Genomic DNA, 13,034 nt, shown 5'->3' on the forward strand with positions numbered 1-13,034 from the left:
ACTGTGTAAGCTACAGAACTTCCATGATAAAGGGGGCATCAAGCTGCCGAACTTTGAGGCCTGTTATGTAGCCAGCCAATTGCAATATGTAACCAAATGGCTTTCTGATGAAGAAACTCCTGAATCTAGGCTGTTTGGGCAGGACTGCGCCCCGTTTTACCTAAAAGAGGTCATCTGGGTTCCTAGACTTGAACTGAATGAACGCCCGAGTATGCTGTTGCTTGGGTGGAAGATGTGGCACAGAGCATGCCAATTGATGGAGAACCCGTGCCCGTGTTCCCCACAGGTGCCGCTAGTTGCCTTAACTAAGGGAGACAGCCAGTTTAGGATGATAATCAGGACCTATTGGGAATCGGTTGGGCTGGCCACATTGGGAGACATATGGCAAGAAGGGGCTATTAAAGAATTCGTAGACCTGGGGGAAGAGACAGGGCTACATGGGGGCCAATATGTTATGTATCTTAGGCTGGTGCAGATTATCCGTAAAACCTGGCCGGAGACTGTGCTGGCGGAAGAACCAGAAGCTCTAATTGGAACGATATATGACATATCGGAGGGAGGGCACGAGATCTCCAGATTATACGAGGTGGTGATGACCCGGGTGGGGAAGGACTTGATGGAATTGAGGCTGGACTGGGAAGCGGAGGTGGGGGCGCAGATGACCGATGGGATGTGGGAACGGGCCATGGGATACCATAAGAAAGTGTCCAGAAATGCTAGATTGCAGCAAATACAGCTATATATAACGCATAGAGCCTATATGACCCCGAAAAGAATATCTAAGTTTGCGAACGCAGGAAGACAAGCATGTCCGAAATGCGATGAGGAAGACGCAGATATGACGCACATGTTCTGGTCTTGCCCAGTGATCGAAGCTTTTTGGGGGGGAAGTGGCACGGAAACTAGCAGACAAAGGGGTCCCGCTACACATAGATACGGTCTAGGCCTGCCTGCTGGGAGGGTTTCCCAGACCACGGGACACTAAACACCTTGGGGAACTGAGGGACCTGGCATATGTGCTTGTTAAGAGAAGGATAGCCATGAGCTGGAAGCAATGCCACAAGCCACGGATAGAGGTATGGTGGCGGGACTTGTAAAAAATGGGCGGGGGCTGAGACGGTGGTATGGCAGGAGGCATGTAGCAATTGCGGGGAGGAAGATGCAGGTAACCTGACGGCTTGGAGGATGTTAATTACAGGACTGTTTGGCACAGTAGTGGACCCTGCAGCTTCGGAAGGAAGCGATACCCAGCCAGACGCAGTGGATACAGAACCGAAATGTTGATAAGCTCTTGAGCGGGATGGGGGGGGAATTCGGGTGCAGTAACGAGTGTTACTTGATGTTTTCAAGCCTATTGTAATTAATGCTGCAAGTTTGGTTTGTATTGTTTATTTTCAAAATAAAATTTTTTTAAAAAAAATAAAAATAAATAAATCGACGGTATGTTTGAGGCTATGAGAATTAAATAATTAAAGTTCGTAGCCTCGAACAATGGGAAAATCCCATAGGGATATATTTGCGGTCGAATATAAAAAGTAGTATCCACTGCCACCAGCCAAAACTTGAACAGGGGGGACGGAGATGTGCCCCCTCGACTAACAGACCCCAGAGCAATCGAATTGCCCCGACCAGTACGTCCACAATATGATGGTCTCTGTTAATAATTTGGGACTAGTAAAGCCACTGGTGACTTTACATGCCCTGGGAGACAGTAGTCAGTCCCAGGGTATGGAGTCTATGGTGGGGTGTCACTTTGACACCCCTGTGTCACTGCGTGGAGGGTGCTGTGTAACACACATAGTAAAAACACATGAGACCCTATGGAGTAAAGGACCCCATAGCCCATAAAGCACATTAACAGTCAAAGGAACACCATAAATCATGTCCAAGAGTGGGAGAAAAAAAAGTCTCACTCTTGGCAGGAGAAAAAACAAACTCCAGAAATCCATCAAAGCTGCTGTGGGACTCACTAGGTTAGGAAAGTCAGCCTAAAGAGAGAATTCTCCCTAACAGGGGAGGGGGGATTGTTGGCAATGATGGAAAAGCTAATAAAAATACATTTTTTTAAAAGAGAATTATGCTGCTAAATAATTTCAGCATACTCCCCTTCATTTGTTTGATCTCCCTCGCTACACTCAGTCACTTACACTAATTTGAGGAACATTTATGAGACTCCACTGAAAACATTCACCACCTTGTGATGCCTCACAAATTAATCATTTAGAATCTTGGTGCCCCCTCAGGAGCGATCTGTCCCCGGCACCAGAAGTTGTGTTCGGCCACTGAGGGCGTTAGGAAAGATTTTCTTTTTGCTGCTTTCTTATCATAGACCTCTATGGAACACCCTTTCTTTTTGCTTTGTTGAACAGCTAATATTGTGTGCGTGTTCAACCACGCTTCGCAAGCTATATTACTTAAAACCGCAAATCTATTAGTAGTTGGAATGGAAGGTGAGATCACAATTACCTCATCCTCTTTGGGTATCGAACTGGTCATCTAACCATCGTGGACGGTGTGTAACTCTCACATTACACATACTCTATCCCTTAGATGTTTCATAAATGTCTAGTTAATTATGTTCTTGGGTCCTTTCTTATTAGGTGCAGCTTGATTGGTAAGAGCTATGTTACCCACGAGACCTGTACGCCCCTTCACCTCTGCTGCCGCTAGAATGGCTGTCAATCCATTCTGCTTTGTTGCTTATCACACAATTAGAGGGGGCTAGTTTTCTAGCAGAAACCTGCTTGCAACCATCCAAATCATGCAATAAGTGTTTGGTGTCAGTGATTAATGCATTTGCAACTCGTATGGGTGCAAACATTTTATAAGATTTATTGGGTGTTTTGTTAGGACAAAGACTCGAATTGGCCTTCATTTGGATATAGTTGTCTAATAGGGCCAATAATAAGTAATACATTTTAAACAATGTATGTAGAATAGCAAAGCAAAGTGCAGATACTGATCTTGTGATGAGGCACAATTGGGGAAAGAAGCCTGTGGTGCTGTGATAAAGTGCATTAAGTGCAAAAGTTCTAGTGCAATCAGTGCCTCCAGTGCAATTTATCACTTAATGTATAAGTTAATACATTTAGACGTGTCTGAGGATGTCATCCCTTCTCCCCTAGGGGGAGATCTTTCCCATGGGGCCAAGGCGGTGCGGCACAGTACAATAGTCCGCCTGGAGGTGGTGCACCGAGGGAGGATCACATGGGGGAGGGAAACCCCTTCTGATCAGAGAACTTAGTATGCCCCTGCGTTAGTACACCTGAACCCTTCACCTTGACAAGCTTCAACCTTTGAAATTCAAAGTGTATTAAATCTGATTCTATGGCGCGTACTGAGAAGATAATTATGACCAGGAGTCCAAGGATCACTACGGAGAAGCAGAGTCAGCGCTCTAGCTTCTCAACAAACCTGATTGGGCCAATGCAACGGGCCAATGCAACTCCCTTTTTCAATGCAGAACTTTAAATATCATGCAGCTCCTGGGATGCATCAAGAGAGCGATCCTCCAAGGAGGAAACCTAGGTGGAGAACGAGAGTTGAGGTCCCAGGAGCAAGGACTGTTTGCGTAGCTGCCGTGTGGAACCTCTGGGCATCCAGAGCACCGGCGAATGGTCCTAGAGAGAGGACGTACCGCCAGGAAGAAGCAGACGTCAGGAAAGCTGCTGCCGACTGCAACGAAGCCTTGAGCGTGACCAGAGCCTCCAGAGATCCAGCAGCTGTTCAGGAAACGCTGGTACCTACCAGATGGTAGTCAACAAGTTGCAGGGTACCTGTGTGGTGCTGGAGAACCAGGAGAGAAAGCGAGTGAAGGCCGAAGCCGCATTAAGAGGGTCTGGGTCTGTGGGGACAAAGTGCGAGGCTGGGACACTCGCCTATATGAGAAACTGAAGCCAATCAGAATGTTGCTTGTCTGGGACCTGCGCATGTATGAGGGACTGAAACAAAGCGAAACGGAATATTGTGAGTCTCTGACCTGCACCCAAAAAGAGATAGTCCACGTTGGGACTGTTGCTTAGCAGGAGAATAAACCAAATAACTGGACCTGGCAGGAGAGAATACCAAGCCTGTTTTGAATATTACGTGTCTGGGACCCGCACTCAAAATAAGGGAAGAATACATTGTATAAACCAATCCTACACTTGGCCAAAAGGAATGTGCCAGGTTGGTGAGATGAATAAGAGACGCATAGCTAGTATATTTTCGTGAACTACCTATTGACTTTTGGTTAAGCAAGTACAGGCCTGAGAAACGTTTCGCTCTACTTAGTTGTTGAATATTTCCAAAGTATCATGTTTGCATTCACAACTTTGTATTTTGTAATTTGCAAATATTTTATCTTTTGATGATAACTAAACATGATGTTCTTTTCTTTTTTAAATGCAATTGTTTTACTTGGTTGTAAATTGCAATTTCATAAACAAATTGTGAAAAGTTTACCTCAATGAAACCAAAACACAATTTAAAAAAAATGGTTTAAAAAGTGCAGACCTGGAAGGCTCCAAAAGGGAGAGAAACCCCACAAGAAGGATTCTAGGGGAAATAGTACGACCCTAATCTTGGAGTCCTACAGTTTTGAAAATGTCTTTATTTTTGCCACTTGTGATTACCCAAGAGACTGGTAACTTTTCTGTTGGTGGGATCTACAAAGAACACTTCTCTTTAGGATGAGATAATCCATGTACAGCTGGTATAAGTCAATAGTATTAGAGACAGAAATAGGCTTTTTGAGACACGACTGCGACAGACTTTATAATTTGGACATTCTGATCATTTCATTTGTTTTTTTAGAGGCAGGGAAACACCTCTTAGTTTTAGTTAGAGGCATTTTTGAAACCTTTTACATAAAATAAGTTTCTGCCCAATAACACACCACCATTGTGTCTGAGCCTTACTTCTGCACCCTTACAACATGCCTACAAAACTAGCATTGTTAAAACCCTAAATTTTGTATAATCTTGAAACCGTACAGTGAAGTGTGAAATGTTGAAAAGAAAAAAAACAAAAATGTAAAGAAGAACCAAGTAGCATTCAAGCAAGTTAAAAATCTTATTTTAATCGAACCAAATAAATAGATCAGCCTCTTAAAATGCCTTCACGACTTTCATAAGCTAGAGGCGAGGAACACTAGACAGCTTGAAGGGCTGCCTTGGTCCGTCTCCTCCCCTCACCCTCTAACCTTTTCACACAATGAAACGGCAGGTGCTTGCCTAGGATTAGGCACACAATTAAGATGGAGCTCAACCGCTCTTAATAGAATAGTGGGTTCTTTACAAAGCTTTGCAAGATCGTCGTGCTTCTCCAGCTGAGGCTGGGCTCACCACATGGAAGCTTCTTTATGTCACTGACTTTTGCACTCCCCTCGCTCCCGTGCTCCAGCCTAGTTTGTGGCAACAGTGCCTTTCAAAAAGTCAGACATCAAGTTTACTGCTCGTTCAGGCGCTAAATGGCAGTTTATCACACTCTGATGCTGCCTGGCACCGAACAGCCTCACTGGACCAAACAGCTGTGCCCTTGCACTGCTACGGGCTTCATAGCTGCGGGAAGGACTCATTCCTTATGAGCCCAGGGGGGGTGATGGCAAGCAAAGCAACAGGTCCTGTAGGGATCCAGCGCAGTCTCACCGCACCAAATAGCCATGCTTTAGCACTGCCTGGGCCTCACTTCTGCACGAAGGACCCCTTCCTTAGGATCCCCGGATGGCGTGTTCAAGCAATGTTTTTTAATGAGTCATGGGACAATGTATGGGATGGTTTCAACTTTTTAAATAAAAATATATACACAAAATAAACAGTTGAGGCTCCCAGTCTGGGGAGGGTTCCTGTACTCTTTTCCCTCATCCATGAAGGGTGCTCCTATCTCCCTAGACAGGCTTCCTTCTTCGAACAGGTCTCATCACATTGCAGATTCTCAATATGCAAGTGACTCCTCCTGTCTAATCTGCCCCAATCCTAGCAGATTCTAAAGACTGTAGCCTCCTCCCTCTAACTCCCCCAGGGACTTCCCAAGTCATCTAGACCGGGTCCTCTGTCATGCCTTTTGGCTGGATGATTGGCTTTCCACCTCTAACCTTACACTCCCCTCACTCTACCTGTCTACATCCTCTTAGGCCTATCATCTCTTTCTATTCTATCTCCTGACCTTAGTTCTTCTTTCTTCTCCTGTCCCTACCTCCCTCCTAATCCTGTTTTCCTATCACTATTACTATCTTTACTCCCCTCGAACATCCTATAAGGATGAGGTGCTATATCCTCAGCGCCTTGATTGCATTCCACAACTTGGGATATAGTATGCTACTCACCAAACTACACCCAGGGAAGCAGTGCCCTGCTCTCCGAAACCACACTCTGGGACATAGGGTTCTGCTCGCTAAACTTCTCCAATCCCTCTTCCTCCTTACCACCTCTACTCCCACTAACTCAAGTATTAGTTAACTCTCTCAAACACTCATCCACGTACATTCAAATTGCCAAAATGGGTACCTCTCTCTATTCCAACAGCTTACCTACACTCTCCATACTTCCCAAAAGTCTTCTCCAATTCCTCCTCCACCTGCTTGATGCTCCCTTCTGTTCTCGTGTTCCTCCTTTCTCATCCTCTGACGTCACTCAGGCACTTCTCACTGACAACTGATTGCGCTGGCTTTGTATAGCCCTCCTCTTACTGTCTAGAAGATTCTCTCTGCTCCCATTGAATGCTAGTCAGCTGCTTTCCTCGGCCAATCTCTTTCTAAGCTAATCCCAACTTCTCCCTCTGTGGGCTGGAATTTATCCAGGAAGTCTTTATTAGGGATTTAGGTCCACCCACCTTTCAGTCTCCATTTCCTTCCAGGTTTCCATTTGGTCTCCTGCATGGTTTGTTCACTTTCCCTCGTGTCCAAATGGGTACCACGGAGTGTTCCCTGCTCTCCCCTACTATTGTACCTTTCTCAATTGGTTACAGTTCAGCTGCCACCTCTCCCCTGTGGTGATTCTGGGGACCTTGAGGTGGGTGCTGGGTTTCTCCCTTGACTCTTGAATGGGGAAGCCTTGTCCATTTTCATACGAGTGACCAGACTGTTCCTCCTGTTCTTGGTCTCGTCTGTTGTGCCCAGGTTTTTTGTGGCTCTTGAAGTCCCAATTCTGCTTTAAATTGTGCTGCTTCCTAGGGTCCATGATCCATCACCGGCTTCTGAGGTCTCTGATGCATGCTGGTTGCTGTAGTCTGTGGATCTTGTGGTGGTTCATCAGGCTGTTCTGAACTCCATGCTTCTGGGAAACGACCTGATGACTCAAAGAACGAGACCTCGCTGGAACAGAGGCTGACTGGCACAGGGTCAGAGACGGGAGCATTAGTGCACATACACTGCTCCACACGTGGGGATGAGTGTCACCTTGAACCTTTCAAACCACCACTGGGGTCGGACCCATTACCCTGTCAAACGTGGAACTTTCAGTGTTAAAAAGTTGAATGTGTAAAAGGTAACCAAGCCATGCAGAATTCAAAGAGTGTGACACCATTTAGAACCCGCCAAACTAAGAAATGAGAATCACGATTAGGGAGTGACGCACTTGAAATTTTAAATGTTATGAAGTTGGAATTCTAAAAAGTAATGGCTTGTTAAATGCCACAGACACATTTTTGAAGCCTACAAATTGAATCATTGTGAGAGAATCACTCAATGAGAACCTCGAACACTAGGACAGGTTAAAGCTTGTTTGAATGAACAAAAATAAGTATTTGTGAGACCCTGTTAAACCTCATTAACTGAAGAATTAAGGCCCAAGACTATGAGCTTTCAAGAAGATAAATCTTGAGCAGTGAAGTTAGCCCTTCCTTGTTGTGGTTAGCCAAGTAACCTTAGGAGCGATATTGGGCTTGACGAAAGACTGAATGATTCAAAGGCATCCTGCAGATTGTTTATTTTTGCTCATAGAAAAAGCTGAGAGAATACATTTTACTGAAATATGTATATCTTCTTGTTTTTTTGCATACAGAGCTTTAGACATTATGTAACCCTGTTTTGGCCAGCAGTATATATTTTCATTGGTGAGACCTTTGTTTGTGTTTGAGAGAAATTGTGCACACTATCTATTTCTGTGTATGTTTTAATTTGATTGATTCCTTCAAAAATTATTGGAATGTGAACGTACAGTGAGCTCTGCCTTTTTCTCAGCACATGATTTAAATAACTATTTGCATGAATATTAATTTTTGTCTCTAATTCCGTTTAGGCTCTTCGTCCATGGCTTCTGCTTGTGGTGGAAGCTTGGCCTTAATGGATGCAGGTAAGATAAAAATGGTTCCATTGTGCTCATGGTTTACTACTCCCTGTGATGAGAACTTGTTTAGATAATCTCCTTTTTTCGCCATAGTAGCATAGAACAAGCTGTTGCAAATGGTGTTAACAGGTGATAACTAGCTTCAACATGAAGTTCTTTTAGCAGCTACCAGTAAACTGTTAATCTTAAATGGCAGGAGCTGAATGAATTCACATCCAATTCTGTGAGGTTTTTTTCACAAATTACTGCAATGGATGTGCTAGCCGACTGAGCTATCTCACTCGATTTTATGCAGCTAGTTTAATAATGTTTTTTGTTAATAGGTGTGCCAATTTCAGCAGCAGTAGCGGGTGTAGCTGTGGGACTAGTCACCAAATTCAATCCTGACAAATCTGGAGAAATTGAAGATTATCGGCTGCTAACAGATATCCTGGTCAGTGTGCACCCCCAATTAATATTTTTATAGAAACCTTCAGCGCCTGATGCACTGAAAATTAATCAAGAAACAAGTTGGCCTCGGTCATTAAAGACGACCTTTGCCTTAAAAGTTTCCTGACATAACCGTAGAGCAGTACGAGAGTACTTACTTGTTTCTTTAACATCCATCTTTTGAAAAAACGTGTATTGTCCTTAGTTCTAAAAGTTTGTAGTCCTTGTTTGGCCCCGCATTACACGATGACAACATCCCTTTCAAATTGATTGTGCCCTCCAACGTATTCCTCATCTTTGACATGTAATGTCCACATCTCGAATGCTTAGGAATGTTTTCCGCAGTCAATGGCGTTGGGTCGATGTCCCTCGAAGAATTCTGCCGAGGGTGACGTCATTGGATGTTATAAGTAGCATGCACGGCGCCCGTAGCCTCAGTTCAGTTTATTTCTGCAAACGTGTTTGCTTCGTAAAACTCGGCGCGCCTCGTGATTGCTGTTGTTGTCACTGAATATGTCTTCATCTTCTACCCCGCGGTCTGGCTTCATGAAGTGTCAGGACTACAGTTCCAAGATGTCTATCACAGAGCTGCATCGGGTTTGTCTGTGGTGCCTCAGTGAGGGCCACAATACGGATACGTGTTCGAAGTGCCAGTCGATGACTGGAAAGGCCTTGCGGGAACGAAAGGGGAAATTCAAGGCAGGCAAGGTGTCGAAGCCCCGTAAGTCCCGGTCTGCTGGACTTTCGACCAATGAGTCGAGAGGGGACTCTCCTCAGAGGAAGAAGTCCAAGCGGTCATGTTCTAGGAGTGGTTCACGCCACTCGTCCTCGTCGAGGCGTTCAAGGAAACGGCACCATTGGTCGCCTTCCCCGTCTTGGACGGGCGCCTCCCTGAAAAGGATGGTATGCCCATCCCAATCACTGACCCCGGATGATAAATATTTCATAAACAGGGCACAGTTCCGCCCACGCCTTCTAACGAAGCCGGCAAGGAATGGTCTCGGCCGGATACTCATGCATCCTCGAGCCCGGGTAAACGGCGTGATAAACACTGCGAGCCTTCGAGGCCCTGCTCGGACAAGGCATCGAAAGATCACGCAAGACGTGCTTGGTCAAGGTCTTCGTCACCGGCGAAGCCTTCGAGGTCCTCGATGCCATTGAAGGCATCAGCGCCATGCCCATTGAGTTCGCCTGTCGGGGGTCTTCAACCCCGGTCATGCCCTCGATGACGCTGTTCGAGCCATCAACGCCGTTGATGCTGTCTGAGCCAATTTTGCCGATGCAGGTCCCTGTGACAGCAGACCTTCTGAGGAAGGCAATTTCTAAGTATTTTAAGACTGTGGCTGAGAAAAGGTATACTCCTCTGCCTGAGAAGTTTTTTTTTTAAGTGCCTCACTTCCATTTATGAAGAAGAGGAAAAATCAGATGAGGATGATGCCCCTTTTGGTCTCCGGTTTGGGACCCCCAATGTACCTGAATGCCTCATTTCAGAGGAGAGGCGGATGGAGGATCTTTGTGACACTTTGCACAATGGAAGTGGTAGTGACACTTCTCCTGAGCTGGAGTTCGGCAAACCGGACCCAGGGGAGCATGCCGACTCCTCATATAGATGACTTATGTCAAGAGTAGTAGAGTATTTGGGCTGGTCCAGACCTCCTGTGCACTTTGATCAGGATGATCTTAGACATTTTGGTTCAGGGTCCGCCTACCGACCCTGTGTTGCCATTTCATATGGCTCTGCAAAAGAGGGTGGCTCTGAATTGGGACATCCCGGAGACTAATCCGGCGGTAAACAAGTTTCTGGTGAAGAAATACCGGCCATCTAGTAGCAACCCCGGCTACCTATCCACTCACCCCACTCCGGAGAGTTTGGTGGTCAGACAGCCACAGCTACCTCGAAACAGGTAGCGTAACCTACCATCCCTCCTGATACGGAAGATAAGCGTGTGGATGGATGGGCACACAAGGTATTTTCAGCTGGGATTATGGCATTATAGTCGGCCAACTCCACTTGTGCCTTGGCAAAGTTTTTGCACACTCTATGGAATTGCATTTCATTGGCGGCTGAGCACATTCCAGAATGGGAAGAAAGGGGTGGCTTTCTGGCGATTGTTTAGGATGGCAAGGCAGCCATGTGTGAATCCCTTCAGTCTGGGTTGGATACTGCAGATAGTGTCAGCAGGTCCGTGGCTATGAGCACCGTGATGCGCAGGTTTACATGTTTTGCCCCGGATGTGCATGCTCGACTTCTGAACATGCCTTTTGACGGGTTTCTTCTTTTTAGCAGCAAGGCTGACAAGAGCCTTGAAAAGTTGTAGACCTCTAAGGCAGCCGCCAAGTCTTTAGGCGCAGCTTTTCGGCAACCTCAGCCTTTTCGTCCTAGCAGACAACAGTGGAGGTGTAAATATTTCTACTCCTCATTTGGAAGGGCGAGAGGAATGGCCCGTCAAAGGGGCCAATGTTGGTTTCCTCATGGTGGATGAGGTAGAGGTGCCAAGCCGCTCAAGCAGAAGCCTCTTTGCCATCAGGCGCTGCAGCAGCCAATTCAAAACTGGTCTGAGGCCTTGAGTCACAACTCGCTGGTTTGGGGCAGGCTCTCTCAGCATCTGGAAGAGTGGCGAGCCATTACTTCGGATGTGTGGGCTTTGGAAACAATAGCCCATGGCTACTGCCTGCCTTTTATGCGACGGCCTCACGACAATCCACCGGGCAAGCACTCTTTGAGGATTCCAGATCCGCTCCTTGTGCACAAGATATTGACCCTGCTGGAGAAAGGCACTATAGAACCAGTGCCTGTGGCGGAGAGGAACAAGGGTTGGTATTCCCCATATTTTTTGATTCCCAAGAAGGATGGTAGACTGAGACCCATCTTGGACTTAAGATACTTGAACAAGTTACTTGGGAAGGACAAGTTCAAGATGGTCACTCTTTCTCAGATCCTTCAGGCCCTCCAACGTCCGGATTGGTTGGTGTCATTGGACCTGCGGGATGCTTATTTTTATGTGCCGATCCATCTCAAGCACAGAAAGTACCTGAGGTTTGCAGTTGGCGGATCAGTTTTGGGTCCTGCCATTCGGGTTGACCTCCGCCCAAGGGTCTTCACCAAACTTGTGGTGGTAGTGGCAGCGCATCTCAGGAGAGGGGGGATTCACGTCTACTCCTACCTGGACGATTGGCTGATGAGGGCGCGTTCTCCCTAACAAGCCTTGGATCATCTCAACGTCACCTGCCACTCCCTTCACAAGCTGGGCTTCTCCCTCAATTTCAAGAAGTCCCATATGGCACCTTCCCAACAGCTTCAGTACATAAGGGCTGTGTTGGACACTTCCTTGGGAAGTGCTTGCCACCCAAGTTCAGGGCTCAACACATTCTCCAGATGGTAAACAAATGTCAGCAGGCCCAGAGTCTTCCGGCTTTCGAATTCTTAAGGTTGCTCTGCCTCATGGCATCCTGGATTTTTCTGGTGCCAGAGGCCTGCCTGAGGATGAGATCCCTTCAATGGGCTGTCCGGACACAATGGTCCCAATTCTTGGTCAAGATGTCGGATCTCCTTCAGGTTCCGGTCAGGGTCTCACAGGATCTTCTGTGGTGGGCCTGCAAGGACAATCTTCTAAAGGGGGAACCTTTATGGCAGCCGTGGCCAGAGATAACTAGTGACGGATGCTTCCCTCGCAGGGTGGGGTGCTCACGCCAACGATCTGACCATCAGCGGTCGTTGGTCACCATCGGAGTCCAAACTACACATCAATTTTATGGAGCTGAGAGCAATCAGGGTAGCACTGAATACTTTCCTGCTGTCTGTACGGGGGAAGAATGTACTGATAATGACGGACAACACAGTGGCCATGCATCTCCTCAACAAGAGAGGAGATGTAGGGTCACTACCACTGTGCAGAGAGGCAATGCAGCTCTGGTTCTGGGCAATTCAAGAAGGTATCTCCCTAGCGCCAGTTCATTTGGCCGGAGAGTGGGAAATATCTCAGGAAGTCCTTCAAGAGATCTTCACCCTTTGGGGAACCCTGCAGGTGGACCTTTTTGCGACTGGTGCCAACCGGAAGTGCGAGAGGTACTGCTCAAGCAAATTTCCTCCGAGAGGAGCTCTAGGAGACGCGTTCGTTGTGGATTGGTTAGTCCCGTTTCTGTATGCGTTTCCTCCGATCCCTGTCATTCCTCAAGTTCTCAGAAGGTTACGAAGGTTCGGGACCCACATGATCCGCATTGCTCCGGATTGGGCCAGGAGAGCGTGGTACCCGGACCTCCTTGACATGTCCATCTTTCCTCCAATGTGTCTTCCTCAAAGAGAGGATCTTCTCTCCCGAGAGGATGGTCGGGTTCTCCATC

At 46.8% G+C, this 13,034-nt stretch overlaps 1 protein-coding gene across 1 annotated transcript in view; it reads left to right on the forward strand.

Moving 5' to 3' along the window:
- The window catches only part of PNPT1 (polyribonucleotide nucleotidyltransferase 1), a 1,336,943-nt gene that overhangs the window by 955,028 nt on the left and 368,881 nt on the right, over nt 1-13,034 (forward strand). Inside the window, exons 18-19 of the mRNA XM_069608057.1 lie at nt 8,217-8,270; nt 8,588-8,697. Of these exons, the coding sequence (XP_069464158.1) occupies nt 8,217-8,270; nt 8,588-8,697 (164 nt within the window). The remainder of the gene's footprint in view (nt 1-8,216; nt 8,271-8,587; nt 8,698-13,034) is intronic.

Source organism: Ambystoma mexicanum, chromosome 4q (assembly GCF_040938575.1).
Source record: "Ambystoma mexicanum isolate Mex_15411 chromosome 4q, UKY_AmexF1_1, whole genome shotgun sequence".
In the NCBI taxonomy this organism is placed as follows: domain Eukaryota; kingdom Metazoa; phylum Chordata; class Amphibia; order Caudata; family Ambystomatidae; genus Ambystoma; species Ambystoma mexicanum.